The sequence below is a fragment of the Vipera berus genome (assembly GCF_964194415.1).
Source record: "Vipera berus genome assembly, chromosome: 2".
NCBI lineage: Eukaryota > Metazoa > Chordata > Lepidosauria > Squamata > Viperidae > Vipera > Vipera berus.
In genome coordinates, this window is record NC_138203.1 from 7,855,690 (window position 1) to 7,879,689 (window position 24,000).

The following is a 24,000-nucleotide window of genomic DNA, read 5'->3' on the forward strand; positions in this document are numbered from 1 at the left end:
AATGGATCCTGAACTCCTGTTAGTCAAAAATGATTTTGTTTCAAATGAGAAATTGATTTCTTTTGGACACAAGCCCTTTGCCAGCTTCCAACTTTTGTAGCGGAGCTTTGCAAGAGATTAACCTTCCCCTCTGTTCGGGTCGCACTCTTAATGATACCTTTCAAAAGTTTCTTTGCAACAAAAGCATCTCTCTCTCTTTCCCTCTTTTTTTTTAAAAAATAAAATAAAATAAAATAAAATACGCAGCCCCAGGTCTTAACTAATATGGCAACGGGTTTGTTCTTCTGGAGAGGAACGTGTATTTTTCCTTTTCTTTGTAGGCTTCTGCTGACACCCATTGCAAACTCGGTGACAAGTTTTAAGAGGAGAAAAAAAGGCAAGGGGAGTGTGTGAAAACAGAGGGGGGGGAGAAAGAAAAAGAAAAAAGGGAGAGACAGTTCCTGAGTGACCCAAAGATTAGGCGAGGATTTGCAGCAAGACTCCTCCGCTTGATTTATTTTCGGCTGCAGGAGAAAAAAAAAATGACTTAACTTTGCTCCTAAAAGTGGAACTGCTGAGCCAAAAGCAAGGGGAAAAAACAACAACCATTTGCCATAAAGCTATTTTCCCCAAGATTAGGATTGGGGGAACTGGGGGAGCGTTGAGAAAAGCTGCACCCTAAAAATGCACTTCTGGAGTGGCTTCTTTCCCCTAGAAAATCAGGTCTCCGTTTCCTCCTTTTTTCTTCTGTCTAATTAGGTTTGGAACGGTGACTTTTGTCCTGAGGTGACTTGTTTTCTCCTCCTGGGAAAATCAGCACTGCTCTGGGTGACTCATTGTTAGAACCTAGAACATAGATTAATGGAGTCGGAAGCGACCTAGAAGTGTCTTCTGGTACGCACACAGACACACACACACACCCTGCTTGAGCAGGAGACCCTACGCCAGGGGTAGGCAACCTCGGCTCTTTGATGACTCGTGGACTTCAACTCCCAGGATTCCTCAGCCGGCGTGAGGGAACGATGTCCCTTTTACGACTCGCGGACTTCAACTCCCAGAATTCCTGAGCCAGCATGGCTCAGCTCGGAAACCTCTCCCTTTCCCCTCAGCGTGGCTGGCTCAGGAATTCTGGGAGTTGAAGTCCACGAGTCATAAAGCGGCCTAGGCCTAGGCCAGGGGTAGGCAACCTTGGCTCTTTTATGACTTCTGGACTTCAACTCCCAGAATTCCTGAGCCAGCATGGCTCAGCTCGGAAACCTCTCCCTTTCCCCTCAGCGTGGCTAGCTCAGGAATTCTGGGAGTTGAAGTTCACCAGTCATAAAAGAGCCAAGGTTGCCTACCCCCCTGCCCTATGTCAAGGGTCTCCAACCCCCCTGGTCCGTGGACCAGTACTGGGCCGCAGCATGCCAGCAACCGGTCCGCACAAACAAGCAAAGCCCCATCCGCGAGATGCAGGCGGCAAACAAAACCATGTGCCCTCCGGTCCACGGAAAAACCTCGCTCCACGGAACCGGTTGGGGACCTCTGCCCTCTGCCCTTCCAGTCAAATGGCTGTCCAGTCTCTTTTTGAAAGCCCCCAACAATGGAGCCCCCACAACTACTGAAGGCAAGCTATTGCGACAGCAGACTGCTCTAACCGTTAGGAGCTTTCTCCTTAGTTCTAGGTTGCTTCTGTCCTAGGTTAGTTTCCATCCATTCCTTCTTGTCCTGCCCTCAGGTGCTTTGGAGAAGAGTCAGACCCCTCCCTCAAACATTGGATCACTGCCATCGTGTGTCACCTCTAGGCCTCCTTTTCGTTAGACTTGACATACCCAATTCCTGCAGCCATATCTTCGTTATGTTCTAGCCTCCAGCCCCTGCGTCATCTTGACTGCCCTTCTCTGCACTCTTTCTACAGCCTCAACATCTTTTTTGTATTGTGGCGACGCCAAAAGCGGGATGCAGTTTTCTGCTTGTTTTTCCACACGGTGACCCTTTTTTCAACTGTGTCTCGCTTAGCGACAGACATTTTGAGCCTCAACTGTGGTCGTAAGGTGAGGGCCACATGTACTGCAATGCCTTAGGTGGCTGACAGACATTTTCCTGCCTGGTGGAATCTTTGGTGCTCTCTGAGCTTGGTGGTTTTCTTGCAGACGTTTCAGGACCCAACTAGGCAACGTCATCAGTGCTACATTGCTTTCCTGCCCTTTCTTCAGGGGTTGGGGGAAAAGAGTAAATGCACGACTCGACTGGATGCACGACTCGACTTAGATCATCATATAGGAGCCGTGGCCAGGGGGGCATTTGCCCAGGTTCGCCTGGTGCGCCAGTTGCGCCCCTATCTGGACCGAGATGCCTTACGTACAGTCACTCATGCACTCGTTACCTCCCGTATAGATTACTGTAACGCTCTCTACATGGGGCTGCCCTTGAAGACCACCAGGAGGCTTCAGCTGGTGCAGAATGCGGCCGCGCGGGTTGTGATGGGAGCATCCCGATACTCCCATATTACACCCCTCCTGCGTGAGCTGCATTGGTTGTCGGTTGTCCTACGGGTGAGGTTCAAGGTGCTGGTTCTTACCTATAAAGCCCTACATGGCTTAGGCGCGGGATACTTACAGGACCGTCTGCTGCCAGGAACGACTTCCCATCGCCCTGTGCGCTCGCACAGAGAGGGTCTCCTCAGGGTGCCGTCGGCTAGACAGTGTCGGCTGGCGACCCTCAGGGGGAGGGCCTTCTCTGTCAGGGCGCCGGCCCTTTGGAATCAGCTCCCCTGAGAACTTCGGATGGCCCCACATCTCCGGTCCTTTCGTCGCGACCTAAAGACGTATCTTTTCCAACTGGCTGACCTGGACTGAGGATGGGGTTTTTTAATATTGTTTTAATCTTATTGGTTTTAGTAATTAATTATGGGGCTTTGTAATTTAATTCTTTTTTAATATTTGTATTACTGTTTTTTTTATAGCTGTTTTATTGTTGTGAGCCGCTCTGAGTCCTTCGGGAGATAGGGCGGCATATAAGTCCCATAAATAAAATAAATAAATAAATAAATATTTCTTCATTAGGTGCACCTCCCATCTTTCTGCAGAGAATGGGGGTAGCAGATGGGTGGCTGATGAGCCGGTGTCTATGATTTTTCTCTAGGAAGAAATCATCACAAGGAAAGCTGGGACTTCAACAACCATGTCAGCAACTTAACAACTGCAATGATTCACTTAACAACGGTAGCAAGAAAGGCCGTAGAATGGGGCAAAATTCACTTCACAGACGTCTCCTTTAGCGACAGAAATTTTGGACTCCATTGCAGACGTGACTCGAGGACTAACTGTATCGATGTGGAATAAAATGAAACAAAACAGCCACTTCAGCAACAGAGTTAAATGCAATTAAGTCTGCTCTGAATGCAATTGGACTGAGATTAAAGGGGAAACAGACTGGAAAAAATGGAGTTATGTATGATTGACTTTTGTGAGGCCGGTGTGTTGTGCAGTTAGCTCACATGGTGTAATAAGATGGAGGGTTTGTTGTCACTGTGAGTTGTGGTGGTGGGGTCACGAAGGGAGGCTCAGCCAATCTCAATGTATACATGGTTATACTTTGACAATAAAAGTTCATTCCGTTTGCAAAGGGATGAATGAACTGCTCACAAAGGCTGAGACTTTAATAATCTATATTATTGATCTGATAGATATACCTGCTGGATCTCCAGAGCGTACACCCATGTGTGTGTGTGTGTGTGCGCGCGCACACAGACACACGCAGAAAGTACTAAATAAGTAATAAATTCGAAAATGTTGGAAGGGTGTAATGAATTATAAATAACAGCCAAACCAGCAAGAGTTGCATTGCTACATACAAGTATTTAACGCATTTAAGGCAGCAGGGAACACAGAAAAATGCGTACACAAATTCCACTGCCTTGATGCTATCGTTCTAGGACGAGCCATTTGTAATTGTCAATACAGCAGTGCTTTCAAGAATGCAGAAAAATTATGACTTGGGACACAAGGAATGGACTCATTGGTACTCTTTGTTTAGACATTCCAATTTCTTTTTTATTCTCTCACTGAGGTTCAAACCAGACTGGCTAGCACAGCTGCCTCTGCACCAAAATTGACATTTCCATTGAAATCCTGTTTTTCATCTTTGTTTAAGACAATTAACATTTGTCCAGGTGAGACTCCCTAGGGGCCAATGACCCAGGAAAAAAAAATGATGATGATGATGAAGGTTGCAGGAACATGCTTAATTATTAGGGCAAGCAGACCACTAAGGGTCACTGTTGAAAGAATTAGCAAACTTAAACATGATTCTAAAGGAAAATCAAATGCAAATATCTTAAGGGGAAAAGTAGGTATGTTTTTGAAGGCACTGGTTATGTCTGTATGCTGACTTTAACGCATTTATATGCTCTACAGAACTGTTTCCCAACACTTTTTAAGATATGTGGATTTCAACTCCCACAATATTCCTGGCTGAGGTATTCTGGGAGTTGAAGACCACACAATTGGGGAGAAGGGACACCCTATTTGTTCTGCTGTCCTGGTGGTCCTTCATCCATTATCTATCTATCTATCTATCTATCTATCTATCTATCTATCTATCTATCTATCTATCTATCTATCTATCTATCTATCTATCTATCTATCTATCTATCTATCTCTCTCTACAATCTCTACTATCTATCCACCCAACAACCCATCCATTATCTATCATGTCTGTCTGTCTGTCTGTCTGTCTATCTATCTATCTATCCATCCATCAACCCATCCATTATCTATCCATCCATCCATCATCTACCATCCACCCACCCATTCATTATCTATCTATCTATCTATCTATCTATCTATCTATCTATCTATCATCTATCTATCTATCTATCTATCTATCTATCTATCTATCTATCTATCTATCTCTACAATCTCTACTATCTATCCACCCAACAACCAATCCATTATCTATGTCTGTCTGTCTGTCTGTCTATCTATCTATCCATCCATCAACCCATCCATTATCTATCCATCCATCCATCATCTATCCATCCACCCACCCATTCATTATATATCAATTATCTATCTATCTATCTATCTATCTATCTATCTATCTATCCACCCAACAACCCATCCATTCATTATCTATCATGTATATCTATCTATCCATCCATCATCTATCTATCCATCCATTAACTATCCGTCCATCAACCCATCCATTATTTATCATGTATCTATCCATCCACCCATCAACCATTCATTATGTATCAATTATCTATCTACCTACCTATCACATATTCAAACTGTCCATCGCCCTCACAGAGGGACAATCAAATATTTTTTTAAAAAAAACCAATAGATACTATTGTTGGTACTCATTGTTTTTGATACACATCATGCCTCCTGGAACCAATTAATGATGAGTACTGAGGTACCAATGTATCTTGTGTGATTGTGTTTGCCTCACATGTTCTGCAGTGGAATTCTCTGGAGAAAGCAATTATGCTTGGAAGAGTTAGTGGCAAAAGGAAACCAGGCTGCCAAAGAACACAGTGGCTGGGAAACATCAAAGCTGACACCAGCCAGAGCAGAGAGCAACTCACAGAAGTAGGGCAAGATCAGAAGACATGGAGAGATCTGGCCCAGAGAATCACTAAGAGTCAGAGATGACTAAATGAAGAACATCATCATCCTGACTGTGTTTGTTCCCACCATGGTGGAGATTTTTATATGTCGATTTTGAATTCTACCTGGAGTCACCAGGTTTGAGTTAGGTAGCCATATTCAGTCTACCTGATCAATAATATGTAAAAATAAAATATGTCCCACCTCGTTTGGACCTGACGGACTCCTTCTTTGTGCTGTCCCAAACAGTTGGGCCGTCTGCGTCACTATTGAAGCCCAGGCTCTTCGTGCCCGAATCGATCCTTTCGTGTCCTTCTGATGTCCTGAAGCTTCTCCTGGAGGGTGTCTTTAAAAGACAACCTCCGCAGTCCACCTTGGGGGAACTGGTAGAGAAAGAAAAAGGAAGAAGGAAGAGTGGGTTATGGGTGTCTTTTTTCTCTCGTCTTCAATCTTCCACATAAGCCTGTCTTAATATCAAATTAGAACAGAGAATCCTAGGGCTGGAAGTGAGCTTGGGAGTAAGCTTCTATCTAGGCCAGGGGTGGGCAACCTTGGCTCTTTTATGACTCGTGGACTTCAACTCCCAGAATTCCTGAGCCAGCCATGTTGAGGGGAAAGAGAGAGGTTTCCAAGGAGAGCCATGCTGGCTCAAGAATTCTGGGAGTTGAAGTCCGCGAGTCATAAAAGAGCCAAGGTTGCCTACCCCTGGCCTAGGCCTTAGACCGCTTTATGACTCGCGGACCTCAACTCCCAGAATTCCTGAGCCAGCCACACTGAGGGAAAAGGGAGAGGTTTCCAAGCTGAGCCACGCTGGCTCAGGAATTCTGGGAGTTGAAGTCCACGAGTCATAAAAGAGCCAAGGTTGCCTACCCCTGATCTAGGCCAACTTCCTGCTCAAGCAAGAGACCCTAGATCACTTCAGACAAATGGCTGTCCAGTCTGTTCTTAAAAGCCTGCAGTGTTGGACCACCCACAACTCCAGGAGACAAACTGTTCTGTTGCTTAATTGTCCTCACTGTCGTAAAATTTCTCCTTAGTTCTAGGCTGGATCTCTTTCATGATCTCCCACCGGTTGCTTCTTGCCCTGCCTTCTGGTGCTTTGGAGAATAAGTTGCCCCCCTCTTCTCTGTGACAGCCCCTCAAGTCCTGGAAGACAGCTATCATATCACTCTAAGTCTTTCTCTTCATTAGACTAGACCAGGGGTAGGCAACCTTGGCTCTTTTATGACTCGTGGACTTCAACTCCCAGAATTCCTGAGTCAGCCATGCTGAGGGAAGAGGGTGAGTTTCCAAGCTGAGCCATGCTGGCTCAGGAATTCTGGGAGTTGAAGTCTACGAGTCATAAAAGAGCCAAGGTTGCCTATCCCTGGGCTAGACATTCCTAGTTCCAATGAAGGTGAATATTTGTAGCTCAGGATTGAAATGAAGGTTCCTTGGTGGTCTCTGGGCTTGCTTGTTTTCTTGCAAACATTCCATTACCCGACTAGGTAACATCATCAGTGCTAGAAGGGAAGGGGATTTGTGGAGAGGAGGAGGACATACGTTAAAAGAGTCAGTTGGATAAGCACCGTAAACCAGCACACAAAGTAATGGGTGGAAGCTAGCTAAAGAGAGATCCAACCTAGAAGTAGGAAAAAAAATTACTGACAGTGAGAACAATTAACCAGTGGAATAGCTTGCCTTCTGGGGTTGTGGATACTCCATCACTGGAGGTGTTCAAAAATAGACTGGACAAAGGTTTGACTGGGATCCCAAAGATGCTTTTTCATGAGGCGTGGCACCACATAGAACAACAAACCCATCGGTGCAAGATTTAGCAGTCCATCTTCATTTAAAAGACAAAGGAGGCTCTTGTTCTGAACCAGCCCTCTTCTCGCACCCCTAATCAAAAGAAGAGTCTGGAAAGCGTCCAAGGCTAAAAGGCTTCTGCCAAGATTTAATTACGCAGTTAACAAAAACACAAGAGCTTGTCTTCTCAAGCGGAAAAGGTTGCTTTCAGCAACCAGCCCCTCCCCAAACACTTCTTTTATAGAGAGCTCAGGGCGTGGTCTCCCTGTGCCTCCTCCCGAGGAGTCCCATAGTCTTTCTTTGTTTGTCCCTGCTCGTCTGCCTCCTGCGTCGGGCGTCCTTGAACAGGGCCAGCTGTGGGTCATCATCTTCCGCACTCTCGGGCTCACACAGCTGAGAAGAGGTCCCCGGCTGAGGGCTCTGCAAAGCCTCCAAATCATCATCATCAGCCGGTTCGTTTCCCTCCTCCCCCACATCTGAGTCCTCCGATACATCGGAGCCGGCTGTCGGACCCACAGGCTGGCCCTGAGTCACAACAGCTCTTTCGAAGACACTGAAGTCCACATTTTGGACAGAGAGCACCGCTGGTTGGAAAGAGGGGTCAAAGAGGCCATTTAGGTCAAAACTGAACAGCCCTCTCTCGACAGAGGGGGAGGGATACGACACCGTCTATCTCCAGTCTACAACACAGTCCTTTCAGAAGTTCCAAGAAGGCTCCACACCCATCTGCACCACTCAGGTGACCCTGAGAACGCAGATAAGCCTCCAAGTGGCCTCAATGACTCTCCAAAGGAATGCAAATGACCAGCTGTCTGCAAGGAGTATAAATCCTTCCATTTCCCACCATCCGGTCACAGCTGAAGAAGCTTCTTGGATGAGAAGCGAAACATCTACCAAGAAAACAAGAATATCCAGTTGCCTCTTGGAAAAAAAGCACCTTTGGGACAACCATGACCTGGATGAATGAGAGTCTCCATAGACATTTGACTGGGATGGTGTAAGGTCTCCTGTCTTGAGCAAGGGGTTGGTTTAGAAGACCTGGTGACCCCTTCCAGCCCTAGGATTCTGTGTTCCATGTATTTCAGTCTATCAAAAAAACTCTAAGAGATGAGTCTGCTTCAAACTTCTCCTTCCATGGAGGTTGGAGTACGACCTTATTCTCTCATCAAGATGTCATTTTCCCATGTTAGCTAGGAAGTATGGGATTTAAGCAGCCTTGCTATTCAGAAGGACCAGCCTCAGGGGTAGGAAGATGTAGGAGGCATCTCAGGGACTTCTTTTGATAAAACCTATCTTTCTCCTGTTGAAAGAAAAGTCTTCATCATCGTTCAGTCCAAGCCGGGAATAAACAACATGGCGACTGCTTTAGAAAGAAGGTTGCAGTTTATTAAAGAGGAGAGCCAGACAGGAAGAGGGCTCTGGGGGGAAAAAAGAGTGAGCACATGTAGGGAGTGGGTTTTTATACCCTCTTGAGCTTTTTGTTTGGAGTTGTTTCCTGTTCCCCTTTGAGGCTATTTCCTGTGTCATGTATTCTGACCTGAGTCTGGGTGTGCCCTTTGGCATCTGTGGGTTAATCCTATTATGTCCTGTCCGAGCGTTTGGGTGGGGTATGTAGATTTTAGGTGCCTTTGTCTTCTTAATCTTCTAGCTTCAACCTTCCTGAATGGTTTACATCTGCATTTCTAAAGAGCTGGTTTCTGCTTGGGGGAGGGAGACTTGGGGATATTAAGAAAAAAACTGGGCATTCTTTTCTGCCTCTTTAAGATCCTTTGAGGAAATATATTTCTCTGCCCTTTTAATATTTCCTTCTCGGGGGGGGGGTGTGTGAGGCTGACTTCGCACACTCCCTTAGGTTGCAAATGCATACCTGCTTCCACAGGTGGTCCTCAGCTCACAACACTTTGCTTAGTGAGCGTTGGAAGTTACAAAGGCCCTTAAAAAGTACTTATGACCGTTTTTCACACTTAGGATCGTTGCACGGTCCCATGATCAAAATTTCAGATGCTTGGCAACTGGTTCGTATTTATGACAGTTGTAGGATCCCGGGTCATGTGATTCCCCCCCACACACACACACTTTTGTGACCTTCCGACAAGCCAATTCAATGGGGGAAGCCAGGTTCACTTAACGTGTGTGTGTGTGTGAGACTAACTTAACAAATTATAACAAGCGTGGCAAGAGAGGTCATAAGATGGAGCAAAGCTCGCTGGACAACTGTCTCACTTAGCCATGGCAATTCTGGGCTCAACGGTTGGTCATAAGTCAAGGACAGCCCTTACCCATGAAAGGTCAGAAAACAAAGCTCACTTTCACCCCCAAAGATTTTTTTTTTATTACATTTATATCCCGCCCTTCTCCGAAGACTCAGGGCGGCTTACAAGCTTAGCAGTAGCCTTCATTCTATGTATATGCCTGCTTGTTAGGGCTTTCACACACACCTCCCCAAGCGGCATTATTACAAAGTCAGCTTATTGCCCCCAACAATCTGGGTTTATCCCGATTAACATCACTGAAAGATATTTAAGACCCCAGTCCTTGTTTGGGAGGAATTACTGGTTTTAATGAGACTGGGTAGCACTGGTTATGGGAAGAGGCTGACATCTGACTGATTACAATTAGCAGGAGGAAGGTCTTCCAATGACTTCTCTAGATGGGGCAAGGTTACCTCCAGGATGCAACATTGCATGCAAGGCTGAATAGCGCTACAAAGGGCAGAAGTAGGGAAGAAATTACTAATTTTAAAAGACTGGATGGAACTGAAATAAAAAAAAACAAAACAAAACAAAGCCATGCAGCATAACAAGCTTTACTAACAAGGCCTTGGGGTCTGACTCTTAAGCTCTTAATGTCAGCTAAAACCAGAAGGAGCAGAAGTTAGGAAAGAAAAAGATTAATACACCAAGCGTGGATTTCCAGAGTAGCAAGACCCACCAAGTTTTAAGATATGAAGCACAGAGAGGGAGATCTGCAGGGATAGGGAGAATGTCTCCCCATTACAGTGGCAATTTGGGATACATGTTGGCCCAGACCAGGCTTCCCATTTGTTGCAGAGTAACAGCACCCAGGTGCACTTATACACAGACACGTAGCAGCTGTGGGGTCCTTGGTGCACTCTGAGCCTGGTTGTTTTCTTGCAGACATTTCATGACCCAAGTAGGTAACTTCCTCAGTGCTAGAAGGAAGTGGGGTTGGAGGAGGAGGAGGAGGAGGAGGAGGAGGAGGAGGAGGAGGAGGAGTTCCTTGGTGCTCACTGAGCCTGGTTGTTTTCTTGCAAACATTTCATGACCCAAGTAGGTAACTTCCTCAGTGCTAGAAGGAAGTGGGAGGAGGAGGAGGAGGAGGACCGTGGGGTCCTGGGTATGCTCCGAGCTTGGTGGTTTCCTTGCAGATGTTTCATGACCCAAATAGATAACATCATCAGTGCTAGAAGGGAATGGGGTTTGGGAGGAGGAGGAGAACTGTGGAGTTCTTGGTGTGCTCTGAACTTGGTGGTTTCCTTGCAGATGTTTCATGACCCAACTAGGTAACATCATCAGTGCTAGAAGAGAATGGGGTTTGGGAGGAGGAAGAAGAGGAGGAGGAGGGGGGGGAGGAGGACTATGAGGTCCTTAGTGCTCTCTGAACCTGGTTGTTTTCTTGCAGACATTTCATGACCCAAGTAGGTAACTTCCTCAGTGCTAGAAGGAAGTGGGGGAGGAGGAGGAGGAGGAGAACTGTGGAGTTCTTGGTGTGCTCTGAATTTGGTGGCCCTCATGGTTCAACCCTGAACTAGAAATATTCTTTTCTATCAGTACATGTGGCAGCTTTTTAACACATGGGGTCAAACTAGGCATCTAGAGATGCAATTAATGTGCTATAGTTCTTGCTCTCTGCCTCAAGATCTCTGCAGCCTCCACTGGACCTTCCCCAAAGGACAGCTTTGGGGAAGGATGATGGCAGGGAGGCAGAATTATAATTGGCAATTATAACTGCCCGCATCCTTGGTCCAGAGGTGATGGAGACTGCATAGCCCTGATGATGATGATACCTGGCTAGGTCATGAAACACCTGCGAGAAAAACAACCGAGCTCAGGGAACACCAAAAAACTCCACAGTCCTCCTCCTCCTCCCCCCCCTCCCTTCTAGCCCTGATGATATTACCTAGTTAGGTCATGAAACGCCTGCAAGGAAACAACTAAGCTCAGAGAGCGCCAAGAACCCCACAGTCCTCTTCCTCTTCTTCCATCCCACTCCTTCTGGCACAGATGATGTTACCTAGTTGGGTAACGAGACGTCTGCAAGAAACCAACCAAGCTCAGAGTGCACTAAGGTCCCCACGGTCCTTTCCTACTTCCTTGGCCAAAGAGGACAACCTGGACATTCATAAGTCAGAAAGGCTGTGTGATTTCAGAGCAATTTCACCCAAAATTTGATTAGCCAATTTAAGCTGAAAAAAGCCCGTTGTACCTTACATAAAGTCCACGATTTGTGTTTTCCTGCAATACGTTTGGGGTTATTTTTAACCTGGATCCTTGGGGATTTATGGATGTTAGCATTATTGAAATCTGTATGCCACCAAATTCCCAACAATTTTTTTTTTTGGTGGTGTGTATCATTTAGACATCTCTCTCTTATCAGCTTCTCCAATCTAATGATTCCTTTGGAGGTTTTGGACTACAGATAAGTCTTTTGACTTATATCCATTCATTTTAGTCGCCATTTGAAGTTACAACGGCACTGAACAAAAGTGCCTTATGACCGGTCCTCACACTTATGACCGCCAGGGCATCCCCAGGGCCACATGATCCCAATCTGGGAAGTTGGCAATTAGTCAATGAGTTTTGCCCCATTTTGTTATCTTTCCTTGCCACAGCTGTTCAGTGACAACTAGATGACCTCCAAGGTCCCTTCCAACATTATTATTGTTGTTGTTGTTAAGTTAGGCACACGTTTCTTAATTGAATGTAGCTTCCCACGTTGACTTTGCTGGTCAGAAGGCTGGAAAAGGGGGGGTGAGGGCTACACATGACTCCGGGACACGGCGACCGTTGTAAATACGAAGTCAGTTGCCAGACCTCTGAATTGTGATCACGTGACCACCGGGATGCTGGAATGGTCGTAAGTGTGAAAAACGGTCGTATGTCATGGTCTTTCAGTGCCACTGTAACTATGAACGGTCGCTAAATGAACGGTTGTAAGTTGAAGACTACCTGTGCGGAAAATAGGGAAAAAATATATAGAGAAAAAGAGAATTTCTTTGTGAGTTACTCAAAAACACTCTTTGTCTAAACTTTGCCTAAATAAACCACTCAGTGTGATGATTTCCTTGGCTGTTTCATAAGCCAGACGTGGCTTTCCAACCAGAATGGCAATTTTTTTTTAAATGTCATTCAAGACTCCCCTTGCTAAGATTGTTCCTTAAAACAAAACGAGGGGTGTGGGGATACGAAGATAAGAAAGGATAGGAGAGAAAAAGAGAAGAGAAAAAAAAGTTAACCTTTTGTTTTATTGAATTAAAATGCCACGGAAACGCTGATGTAGTCTTCAGAGACTAAAATACTTTTTAGCTGAGAAGAATAGCTGTCATTTATTAGACACAAAGAACAATGACTTGATAGGAAGCATTCTGACAAAAAGCAGATTGGTATTCCTGTCATAGAAAAAAGCATTATATGGGAGGTAGGTGTGTGTGTGTGTGTGTGTGTGTGTGTGTGTGTGTGTGTGTGTGTGTGTGGCGGGGGGGGGGGGCTGAGAAAAAAACCCAGCACACAGACCTCTGAGACTTGAATAATTTAAAACTGCATTTGGTGCAATTTGAATTTTTCTTCAGGGAGGCGAAGTTAAATACCTTTAATTTGTTCTAATTATTTCAAATTTGCAAGTTAATTATGGCTGATCATTAAATAACAAAAAGGACGATCATCTCCGCAGAGTTTTACCTCCTACCCTTTGCATTACTTAAGCCTGATTTTAGTATGCATGAATTAACTTTCTAAATAATCGCACAGTTTGACTAAATGGCTCAGGAAAATGAGCCTTGATCCTCGGAATAAGCATTAATGGACATTAGAAAGGCTACTGGGACCCATGTTGCTTACATTATAAGTATTTTTAATGGGGTCTTATTTACTAATCTTTATATACTGCTCAAGTTAGGGCACTAATACAGCTTCATTAGTCTGCTTGAGGAGAGGGGGAGAAATGTCATTTCCACACACACACACCCCAAAAAATAAACCAACGTCTGCCTGGAGGTGGCTAAATTCCTGTTTAAGTTAAAAAACAGCGAAGGATGATTGAATTTACGGTAACTCATCCGCGAACAGCACATTGGGATGAATCAATTCTAGCCGAAGAATGTCGGAGCAGATCCACCAAAAACATTTTATGGGGCTATGCCAGGGGTAGGCAACCTCGGCTCTTTTATGACTCGTGGACTTCAACTCCCAGAATTCCTGAGCCAGCCATGCTGAGGGGAAAGGGCGAGGTTTCCAAGCTGAGCCACGCTGGCTCAGGAATTCTGGGAGTTGAAGTTCACGAGTCATGAAGGGGCCACAGTTCCCCCATGCTGGCTCTGGAATTCTGGGAGTTGAAGTCCACGAGTCATAAAAGAGCCGAGGTTGCCTACCCCTGGGCTATGCAATCAATCGGAATAGAGCTGGAAGGGACCTCGGAGGTCTTCTAGTCTCACCCCCTACTCAAGCAGGAGACCCCATTTCAGACAGGTGGCTGCCCAGTGTCTTCTTAAAAAAACCCAGTGATGGAGCATCCACAACGTCTGGTGGCAAGTTGTTCCACTGGTTCCCTGTCTTCACTGTTAGGAAATTCCTCCGTAGTTCTAGGCTCCTTCTCTCCTTGGTTAGTTTCCATCCGTTGCTTCTTGTCCTGCCCTTCAGGTGCTTGGGAAAATAAGTTGATCCCCATTTTCTTTGTGGCAGCCCCTCAAATACTGGAATACTGCTGTCACGTCGCCCCTAGTCCTCCTTTTCTCTAGACTAAACATGCCCAAATCCTGCAACCATGCATTGCACCTCTGGTTCTGAAAATGTTATTTGCCTGGTCATAGAAAAGGACTTGCCTCAATCACCTTTCATAAGCTATCACAAGGCTTCCCAGTTGACATATATCTGAATTTATTGCGGACTCCCCTTCCCTTGAATCCCGTGGCTGGTGTTACCTCTTGTAGGGCTGATGAGAGAGAGAGAGCCAAAGAATCAAAAGAATAAGACAAACAGGCACCAGACCAGCAGAGCACATTGTGGGAAGTCAAACACCACCACCCACCCACCCCGCCAGAGAAGGAAATATTAAAAGGGCAGAATATTATATTTCCTCAAAGGATCTTTGAGTGGGCTAATGCCTCCTTAAGTAACACCAGCTGCCTGCAATGAGTGCAGGTTCGAGTCCCACCAGGCTCAAGGTTGACTCAGCCTTCCATCCTTCCGAGGTAGGTAAAATGAGGACCCAGATTGTTGGGGGCAATTAAGCTGACTTTGTAATAATGCCGCTTGGGGTGTGTGTGAAAGCCCTAATAAGCAGGCATATACATAGAATGAAGGCTACTGCTAAGCTTGTAAGCCGCCCTGAGTCTTCGGAGAAGGGCGGGATATAAATGGAATTAAAATAAATAAAAATAAAAATAAAAAAAATCTTAAAGAGGCAGAAAAGCATGCCCAGTTTTTTTCTTAATAGCCCCAAGTCTCCCTCCCCCCAAGCGGAAACCAGCTCTGTAGAAATGCAGATGTAAACCATCCAGAAAGGTTGGAGGTCCCCAGCTAGAAGATTAAGAAGACAAAGACGCCTAAAATCTACATACCCCACCCAAACTCTTAAGACAGGACATAATAGGATTAACCCACAGATGCCAAAGGGGCACACTCAGACTCAGGCCAAAGTACATGACACAAGAAATAGAAAACCTCAAACAGGAACAGGAAACAACTCCAAACAAAAGCCCAAGAGGATATAAAAACCCACCACTCCCTACTACATGTGCTCTCTCTCTTTTCTTTCACAGCCATCTTTCCGTCTGGCTCTCCTCCTCAATAAACCACAATCGTCTTTCTAAAGCAGTCGCCATGTTGTTTACACCCGGCTTGGACTGGTCCCTGATGAAGACTTTTCCTTCGACAGCATCCAAGAACATCAACTAGTAGTCAGAAGTCATGTCGAAAGCTCCTTAATCGCCCAACAAATGGACAGATCTCACCCTAGTGTCAAGTGCGAAACTCTGAACACCCCAGACCAAGCCAACTCCAAAAAATGCTAGAGAATTCCCGAAAGCCCGGCACTCAAGACAAATCAGCCATCAACAGGCACATAGAGTTCAATGGCATTTACACGCCATTCAAAAGAGACAATAAAGCTAAAAAGGAAACCCCCAAAAAAGCAAAACAGCTCTTTGCCATCAATCAACTTCCAGATGAGCAGAGATTAACATCAAGATTAACACTACACTATTAACACTATTAACAATGAAGCTGTAAACACGCCAATGAAGGAAACAACCAACTTACACAAACAATAAACAGGAAACAACAGCCTATTCAAGGAATCACCAAGAATACTCCCATCATCACTGACATGGCCAGCCACTAGTATATAAACAGAGAGCAAACCCCACTTCCTTCTAGTATTGATGAAGTTACCTAGTTGGGTCACGAAACATCTGCAAGGAAACAACCCAGCTCAGAGAGCGCCAAGGACCCCACCGTTCAACCCCGAGCTACAAACATTCTCTTCTATCAGTATCTACCTATCAAGATTAACACTCAAAAACAATCAAGCAGTAGACCATACTCCAATTAAGACAAACAACCAATTCAGACAAACATTCTAATAATTAACCACAGCCTAATCAAGAAACCACCAAGAATATTCCCATCAATACTGACAGGGCATGCGACTAGCAAGCCCCACTCCCTTCTAGCACTGATGATGTTACCTAGTTGGGTCATGAAACATCTGCAAGGAAACAACCCAGCTCAGAGAGCGCCAAGGACCCCACAATTTCAATTCTGGGTTACAAATATCATTTTCTATTCGAACCACAGCCTGTGAAATCTGAGAAAGATCAGGGCGGCAGCAGCAGACATCTTGAGAGCCACTCCAACTTTACGTCCCCCCACCCTGAAAAACCACCCGCTGGTGAGCATCACCATTTCCAATTCAGCGGCTGCCTCGGCTGGGCTTCCCTCTGGATCTTAACCGGCTGCATTGTCCTGTTCCAGGTCATCAACCGGCCTCAAGAGCGAGAGCTATTCCACGACACATCTGAGGGACATCAGATCAAGAACTTATGGAGCGAGGGATGGCTTGTCATTCTGCAGCCTCTATCTTGCCCGAGGGAAGAGGACAGAAGGGATCCATCTGCTGCTTAAACCTGGAGGCTGAATTTCCGCAGAGCACGATCGTCCCTCTTACAATGCCAGGGAAGAGCGTAGGCTATCAGGAGAGTTTTTGGAGGACCAACCCTTCCTGGGAAGAAACTGGCCCAGAGGTGGAATGTCATCCCTGGACAGACTCGCAAGCCTCCTCCGTACTACATGTGCTATGCATTGGAAGCACCCTTCTTCCTATAAACCAGGCACCGAGGGAGGTGTAACTGTCTTAACTACTCAATGGCTAAACTACTTCTGCTCTGGTCCCTCTTCCTTTATTACAAACTGGTCCACACTATGTACTATGGAGACAGAAAGAGGGAGGAAGGAATGGAGAGAGAGAGAGAGAGGGGGAGGGAGGGAGGGAGGGAAGGAAGGAAGGAAAAGGAGACATACGCAAAAAGAAAGAAAGAAAGAAAGAAAGAAAGAAAGAAAGAAAGAAAGAAAGAAAGAAAGAAAGAAAGAAAGAAAGAAAAGAGAGGAAGGAAGAAAAGAGAGGAAGGAAGGAAGGAGACAAAAATAGAAAAGAGGAAAGGGGAAAGAAAGAAAGAAAGAAAGAAAGAAAGAAAGAAAGAAAGAAAGAAAGAAAGAAAGAAAGGGAAGGAAGGAAGGAGACAAAAATAGAAAAGAGGAAAGGGAAAAGAGGAAAGAAAGAAAGAAAGAAAGAAAGAAAGAAAGAAAGAAAGAAAGAAAGAAAGAAAGAAAGAAAGAAAGAAAGAAAGAAGGAAGGAGACAAAAATAGAAAAGAGGAAAGGGAAAAGAGAAAAGAAAGAAAGAAAGAAAGAAAGAAAGAAAGAAAGAAAGAAAGAAAGAAAGAAAGAAAGAAAGAAAGAAAGAAAGAAAGAAAGAAGAGAAAAGAGATTGTCTGGAAAGACACAGCCAGAAATACAACCAGGTCATCTCTCTAGCCAGTCAGCTCTTGCAAAAAACAGACTCTACAGCATTTCCTAGTGATGCTATTTTCTATTGTCGTAACCTCTCAGGAATTAATTATTTTTCGGATGTTTGTTTTCCAAAAAGAAGGCAATGTGTAAATTTAATCATCCATCAAGTGATCACAATAACCTAATTCTCATTAAAGAGTTTCGTACTATAAAAGGCAGGTTAAACGGTGCAAAATGCATCTTCAGGCATTAATATATATATATATATAAACCTTTGGAACAGTATGACAACAGCTAGCCCAGATTAGTTCTCCAACAGCCTAGTTTTCTCTACACACTGATTACTTAGAAAAAATATATTGAAAACTTGAGGATTCATCCTATATCCAAGACTCTACCTGAAACGAGTATAAATCCAGGTGTAACTTGACTCAGATTTGCTAACCGTCAACCCTGCATCCTGGGTTCATATCCTTTCACAGTGGTACCTCCGTACTTGACTGCTTTGAAACTTGTCGAATTTGGTACTTGACACATTTTGATGCAAACATTCTGTCCTGGTACTCGCTGTTTGTTTGGTACTCGCCGCGCAAGCTACTGTAGAACGTGCCGGTGTCGGCTGCCTCGTGACTCGCTAGCTTTTCCTTATGGAAAAAATTGATTTGGTATTTGTCGTTTTTAGTACTCATTGTGCCTCCCGGGACCAATTAACAAGAACTGACGTACCGCTGTATATGTTTTTCAGACCCATAGGCAGCCAAATTTTATCCCCTTTCTGAATAACCAATTACATTTAAAGAAATTTTATATAGAGAACAGAGCTAGAAGGGATCTTGGAGGTCTTCTAGTCCAGCCCCCTGCCCAAGCAGGAGAACTTATACCATCTCAATGAACTGTCTAGCTTCTTCTTAAAAATCTCCAGTGATGGAGAGCCCATGATTTCTGGTGGCAAGCTGTTCCACTGGTTGATTGTCCTCACTGTCAGGAAGTTTCTCCTTAATTCTATGTTGCTTCTCTCTTTGATCAGTTTCCAACCGTTGTTTCTCGTCCTTCCCTCTGTTGCTTTGGTGAATAACCTGACCCCCTTTACTTTGTGGCAGCCCCTCAAATACTGGAACGCTGCTATCATGTCTCTGTTGTGATTCAGGGTCAGCCTGTGGGTTCGGCAGTTGGGTCGGACGACTCAGAGGAGGAGGAGGGGGGTGTTGGAGAGCTTGCTGAGGATGGCTTTGAGGCTCCGCAGAGCCCCCAGCCAGGCCCCTCCCACCCGGTGGAGACCCAGCTGTGTGAGCCTGACAGCGTGGATGAAGATGACCCACAGCTGGCCCTGTTCAAGGACGCCCGACGCAGGAGGCAGTCAATCAGGAGTAAACAGAGGAAGGCAATGGGGCACCTCGGAAGGAGGCAGAGAGAGGCCACGCCCTGAACTGTATTTAAGGGGAATGTGTGGGAGGGCTGGTTTGCTGAAGGCAACCGCTTGGATAGTTCCTGTTTCTTAGCTCATGTTTTATGGTTGGTGTCTTGTCTTGCTCTGTTTTATGTGAATAAATTTGGCAGGCTTTATTCCAGCCTCTTGCCGTTTGTAAATGGGTTGTCCCTGCTTTTGTTGCAGGGCCGGTAGCAGGCTGGTACAGAACAGTCTCCCCTAGTCCTTCTTTTCTTTAAACTAGCCAAACCCCAGTCCTGCAGCCGTTCTTCCTATGTTTTAGTCTCCAGGCCTTGGATTATCTTAGTTGTTCTTCTCTGAATTTTTTCCAAACTCAACATCTTTTTAGTGACATGGTGACCAAAAGTGGCTGTGGTATTCCAAGTGTGGTCTTACTAGGGTTTTATAAAGTGGTACTAATACTTCGCACGATCTGTTTATACAACCCAGGATTGCATTAGCTTAAAGGAGTCTTTCCTTCTTTAATCCTTTCTAAAGTTTGTCTCAGGAAGGCATTAAAAAAAAATCATATTTTCACGCCCTGTTTTGCAGTTATAGGTCTTAACTGGCTGTCCTAATGGATGAATGATTAGGAAACTATATTTTTCTCCTGCCTGAAAAAAATAAAACCCTGCAGAAAGCAAAACCAGGTGGGTGTTGCTGAAAATAACAGAATAACAAAATTCTTCAAGTCTGCAGAGATTCATGTTGGAGCCAAACCCAGCAAACTCTAAGCTGGACAATCTGCCAGGCATTCACTTGTGGCCTTTCCTACGGACCCGCAACGTAGGGCAGCTGTCATCCTTCACAAAAGAACGCCAGGTTAATGTCAAGTTCCAGGTACGAACGCAGTCTTTCAAATGCAGCGCCTACCACATCTCTGGAAAAACCTGTCTGGCCCCCAGTGGGGAAAACTGACAGTATCGCGTTCTCCATGCAAAGTTTCTGGTCTGAATCTCAATGATGCTGCAATTCAGTTTGGGAACCAGGTTGAGCTCTACTGGTTAAGGCACGAGGCTAGAAAGTGGGAGACGGTGAATTCTAGTGCCACCCCAGGCATCAGAGGTGACTGGGGTGACTTTGGGCCAGTCACCAGAAGACGGTGAGTTCTAGTCTTGGCTTAGGCATCAAAAGTGACTTGGGTGACTTTGGGCCATTCACCAGGAGACGGTGAGTTCTAGTTCTGCTTTGAGTATGAAATTCAGCTGGTTGACTTTGATCCAGCAGATGTTGACTTCTAGTCCCAGCTTAACCAAGAAAGCCAGCTGGTGAGTTTGGTCCAGTCACTAGGAGATGGTGAGTTCTAGTTCCGCCTTAGGCATGAAGCTGGCTGGCTGACTTTGATCCAATCACCAGGAGAGGGTGAGTTCTAGTTCTGCCTTGAGCATGAAATACCCAACTTTTTCTTTCCACCCCGAACCAACCCAGTGATGCCCTCTCCGTGATGTCCCGGTGCCTGGAGGCGGTTCAGGTCTGGATGGGGAGAAACAGGCTTCGTCTCAATCCCGCCAAGACTGAGTGGCTGTGCATATCGGCATCTCGGGTTAACCAAGTTATTCCATCCTTAATGATGGGGGGTGAGGTGTTACCCCCCGTCGATAGGGCTCGCAACTTGGGCGTCCTCCTGGATTCACGGCTCAATTTCGAAGACCATATAGGAGCCGTGACCAGGGGGGCTTTTGCCCAGGTTCGCCTGGTGCGCCAGTTGCATCCCTATCTGGACTGAGACGCCCTACGCACAGTTACTCATGCGCTTGTGACCTCCCGTTTGGACTACTGTAACGCTCTCTACATGCCCTTGAAGACCACTCGGAGGCTTCAACTGGTGCAGAATGCGGCCGCGCGAGTTGTAATGGGGGTTTCCCGATACTCCCATGTAGCACCTCTACTCCGTGAGCTGCATTGGCTTCCGGTTGCCCTCCGGGTGAAATTCAAGGTGCTGGTTATCACCTATAAAGCCCTACATGGCCTGGGTCCGGGATATTTGAGGGAACACCTGCTGCCGGCATCAAATGCCCTTCGCCCAGTGCGCTCCCACAGGGAGGGTCTGCTCAGGGTCCCGCCGGTAAGAGACTGCCGGCGGGTGACACCCAGGGATAGGGCCTTCTCGGTGGGAGCGCCTGCCCTCTGGAACCAGCTGCCGGTGGAGCTGAGAACTGCCCCCGACCTTCGATCATTCCGCCGGGGCCTGAAGACCTGGCTCTTCGAGCTCTCGGGCCCAGACTGAGGAGGAATTTTTAATTTGGGGTTCTTTTTAACTGACTACAGGGTTAATTTAATATTTTTTAATTTGGTTCTTAATTTTTGTATTTTGGATTTTTAATTCCCTGTAAACCGCCCTGAGTCCTCAGGGAATAGGGCGGTATATAAATATAACTAAAATAAAAAAAAAATAAAATAAAAAAATAAAACCAAGACAGCCAGCTGGTGACTTTGGGCCAGTCACCAGAAGACGGTGAGTTCAAGTCCTGGCTTAGGCATCAAAAGTGACTTGGGTGACTTTGGGCCATTCACCAGGAGAGGGTGAGTTCTAGTTCTGCCTTGAGCATGAAATTCAGCTGGTTGACTTTGATCCAGGAGATGTTGAGTTCTAGTCCCAGCTTAACCAAGAAAGCAAGCTGGTGAGTTTGGTCCAGTCACTAGGAGATGGTGAGTTCTAGTCCCGCCTTAGGCATGAAGCTGGCTGGCTGACTTTGATCCAATCACCAGGAGATGGTGAATTCTAGTCCCACCTTAGGAATGAAAGTCAGCTGGGTGACTTTGGTCCAGTGCCTCCCTCTGAGCCAAACCCTCCTCAAAGGGTTGTTATGGGGAAAATAGGAGGGTGTGTGTTGGATATGTTCACTGCCTTGAGTTATTTGTAAAAAAATAATAATAATAATAAGTGAGATACAAATAAATAAGTCCCAGTGGCTCTGCTGTTATTCTCTGGGTGGCTTTACAGTTTCATGGAGTTTCTACCTAAGGTCATATTTAGTCCCATCAAGGTAAGAGCATTAAACCAGCACTTCTCAACCCGGACAACTTTTTAGATCTGTAACTTCTCCACACATCTTCATGTTGCCAAGATTGAGAAACACTGCAATAAATCTTCACTGATCATGGAGAGAACCTATTTGTCAGGCACAAGCAAGCATAGATTCTCGTAAAAAGCTAAGTCAGTAACTTTACTGTTTGCCACATAGGTTACAAGAATCTCCCTAAACTGCTTGCCTCCCCTTGGGAGTGACCAGATAAGGCTTCATGGATCTTCATGGGAGATCAAGCTTATGCTACTTGCAGCTACACAAGGACTCCACGCTGGGTCCTCACTTGACCCCTCCTTCCAGTCTAGCTGGCAGTTTCCCAAAACTGTGTCTCTCTTCGGTTTGCTCAGAAGAAGGTATGATATGGAAGAAAAAGACCATACTGCCTGTATCTAAGGTTGACCACAGCTTGTTACACTATTTGCACTAAGGCAGTAGGGGGACTCTAAACCACGGTTAGTTAAAAGGAGGAGACTATAAAACAGTCTAGCTTTATATTATAAAATAGAACCAGCAATTCCCACAAGCTTCTCAATTATCAGTGTACATAAGATTTGGCCCATGAAGAAGTCCATATAGGAGAAACTGCTAAGAGATGACAACTGCTAATTAGTCCATCAATTAGCAAAGGTGAGATAAATCAAAACTGTTCTCTGTTCTACCACCGTTACCTTGAATACGGATATCCTATAGGCCAGTGTTTCACAAGTGCAGTGGCTTTCGGATATGTAGACTTCACCTCCCAGAATTCCCCAGCCTGCATTCAAAATTTGAGTGCTTAGCCTCATTTATGACCTTACTTCCCACAGAGAATAGAATAGAATAGAATAGAATAGAATAGAATAGAATAGAATAGAATAGAATAGAATAGAATAGAATAGAATAGAATAGAATAGAATAGAATAGAACAGAATAGAGAAAATATGGAATGGAATGGAATGGAATAGAATAGAATAAAGCTGGAAGGGACCTTGAAGGTCTTCTAGTCCAGCCCCTTGCTCAAGCAGGAGAACCTATACCGTCTCAGACAGGTGACTGCCCAGTCTCTTCTTAAAAATCTCCACTGATGGAGCGCCCACAATTTCTGGTGGCAGGCTGTTCCACTGGTTCATTGTCCTCACTGTCAGGAAGTGTCTCCTTAATTCCAGGTTGCTTCTCTCCTTGACCAGTTTCCAACCCTTGTTTCTCGTCCTTCTCTCTGGCGCTTTGATGAGCAACCTGCCCCCCTATGCCTTGTGGCAGCTCCTCAGATACTGGAACACTGCTATCACTGTTAAGTGAATCACTGCAGGTGTTAGTAACCTGTTAGTAAGTAAGTTAGTAACACGGCTGTTAAGTAAATCTGGCTTCCCCCTTGACCTTTCCTTGTCAGAAGGCCACAGAGGGTGATCATGTGACCCTGGGCCACTGCAATCGTCATAAATATGAGCCAGTTGCCAAGGGTCTGAATTTTGATCATGTGACCACTTACATTGTAAGTATAAAAAGCGGTCATAGTTCACTTTTTTTGTATGCGTGGTGGCATTTTACAGAGAGCCATGGCGAAATCAATGTGAATTTGATCTATTCTGCCAAAAATAAAGGATTTGATAAGCTGTTGGGTTTTTATTTTTTATTTTTTTCCGGTAAGCTTTTTCTTCTTGCTTCTAAGAGGGGAAAAAAATAATCACAAAAGCTAGCTGCTTTCCTGATGGTTCCTGAAGGCAGAAAAACAAGAATGAAAGAGCGGGTTTATATGATGCCCCAGTAGATATCTTCACTTTAGTGCAAGGAAATGGTCCGGGTAAAATGAAATAATTGCACCCTGAGTTGAGATAATGGAGAGAGGGAGAAAAAAAAACCTGTGCTGCCTCTGTTTTTGTGAAACATTTTTACCAGTCTTAAAAAAAAATATGAGGGAATAAAATGCAGTGCAATGCAGGTAGTTCTCGACTTACAACCATT

The 24,000-nt window shown here is 45.3% G+C and overlaps 1 protein-coding gene across 1 annotated transcript in view; it reads right to left on the reverse strand.

Annotated features, from left to right (window-relative positions):
* The window catches only part of KIAA1328, a 237,882-nt gene that overhangs the window by 47,730 nt on the left and 166,152 nt on the right, over positions 1-24,000 (reverse strand). The window contains exon 9 of the mRNA XM_081319270.1: positions 5,778-5,956. Within this exon, the coding sequence (XP_081175396.1) occupies positions 5,778-5,956 (179 nt within the window). The remainder of the gene's footprint in view (positions 1-5,777; positions 5,957-24,000) is intronic.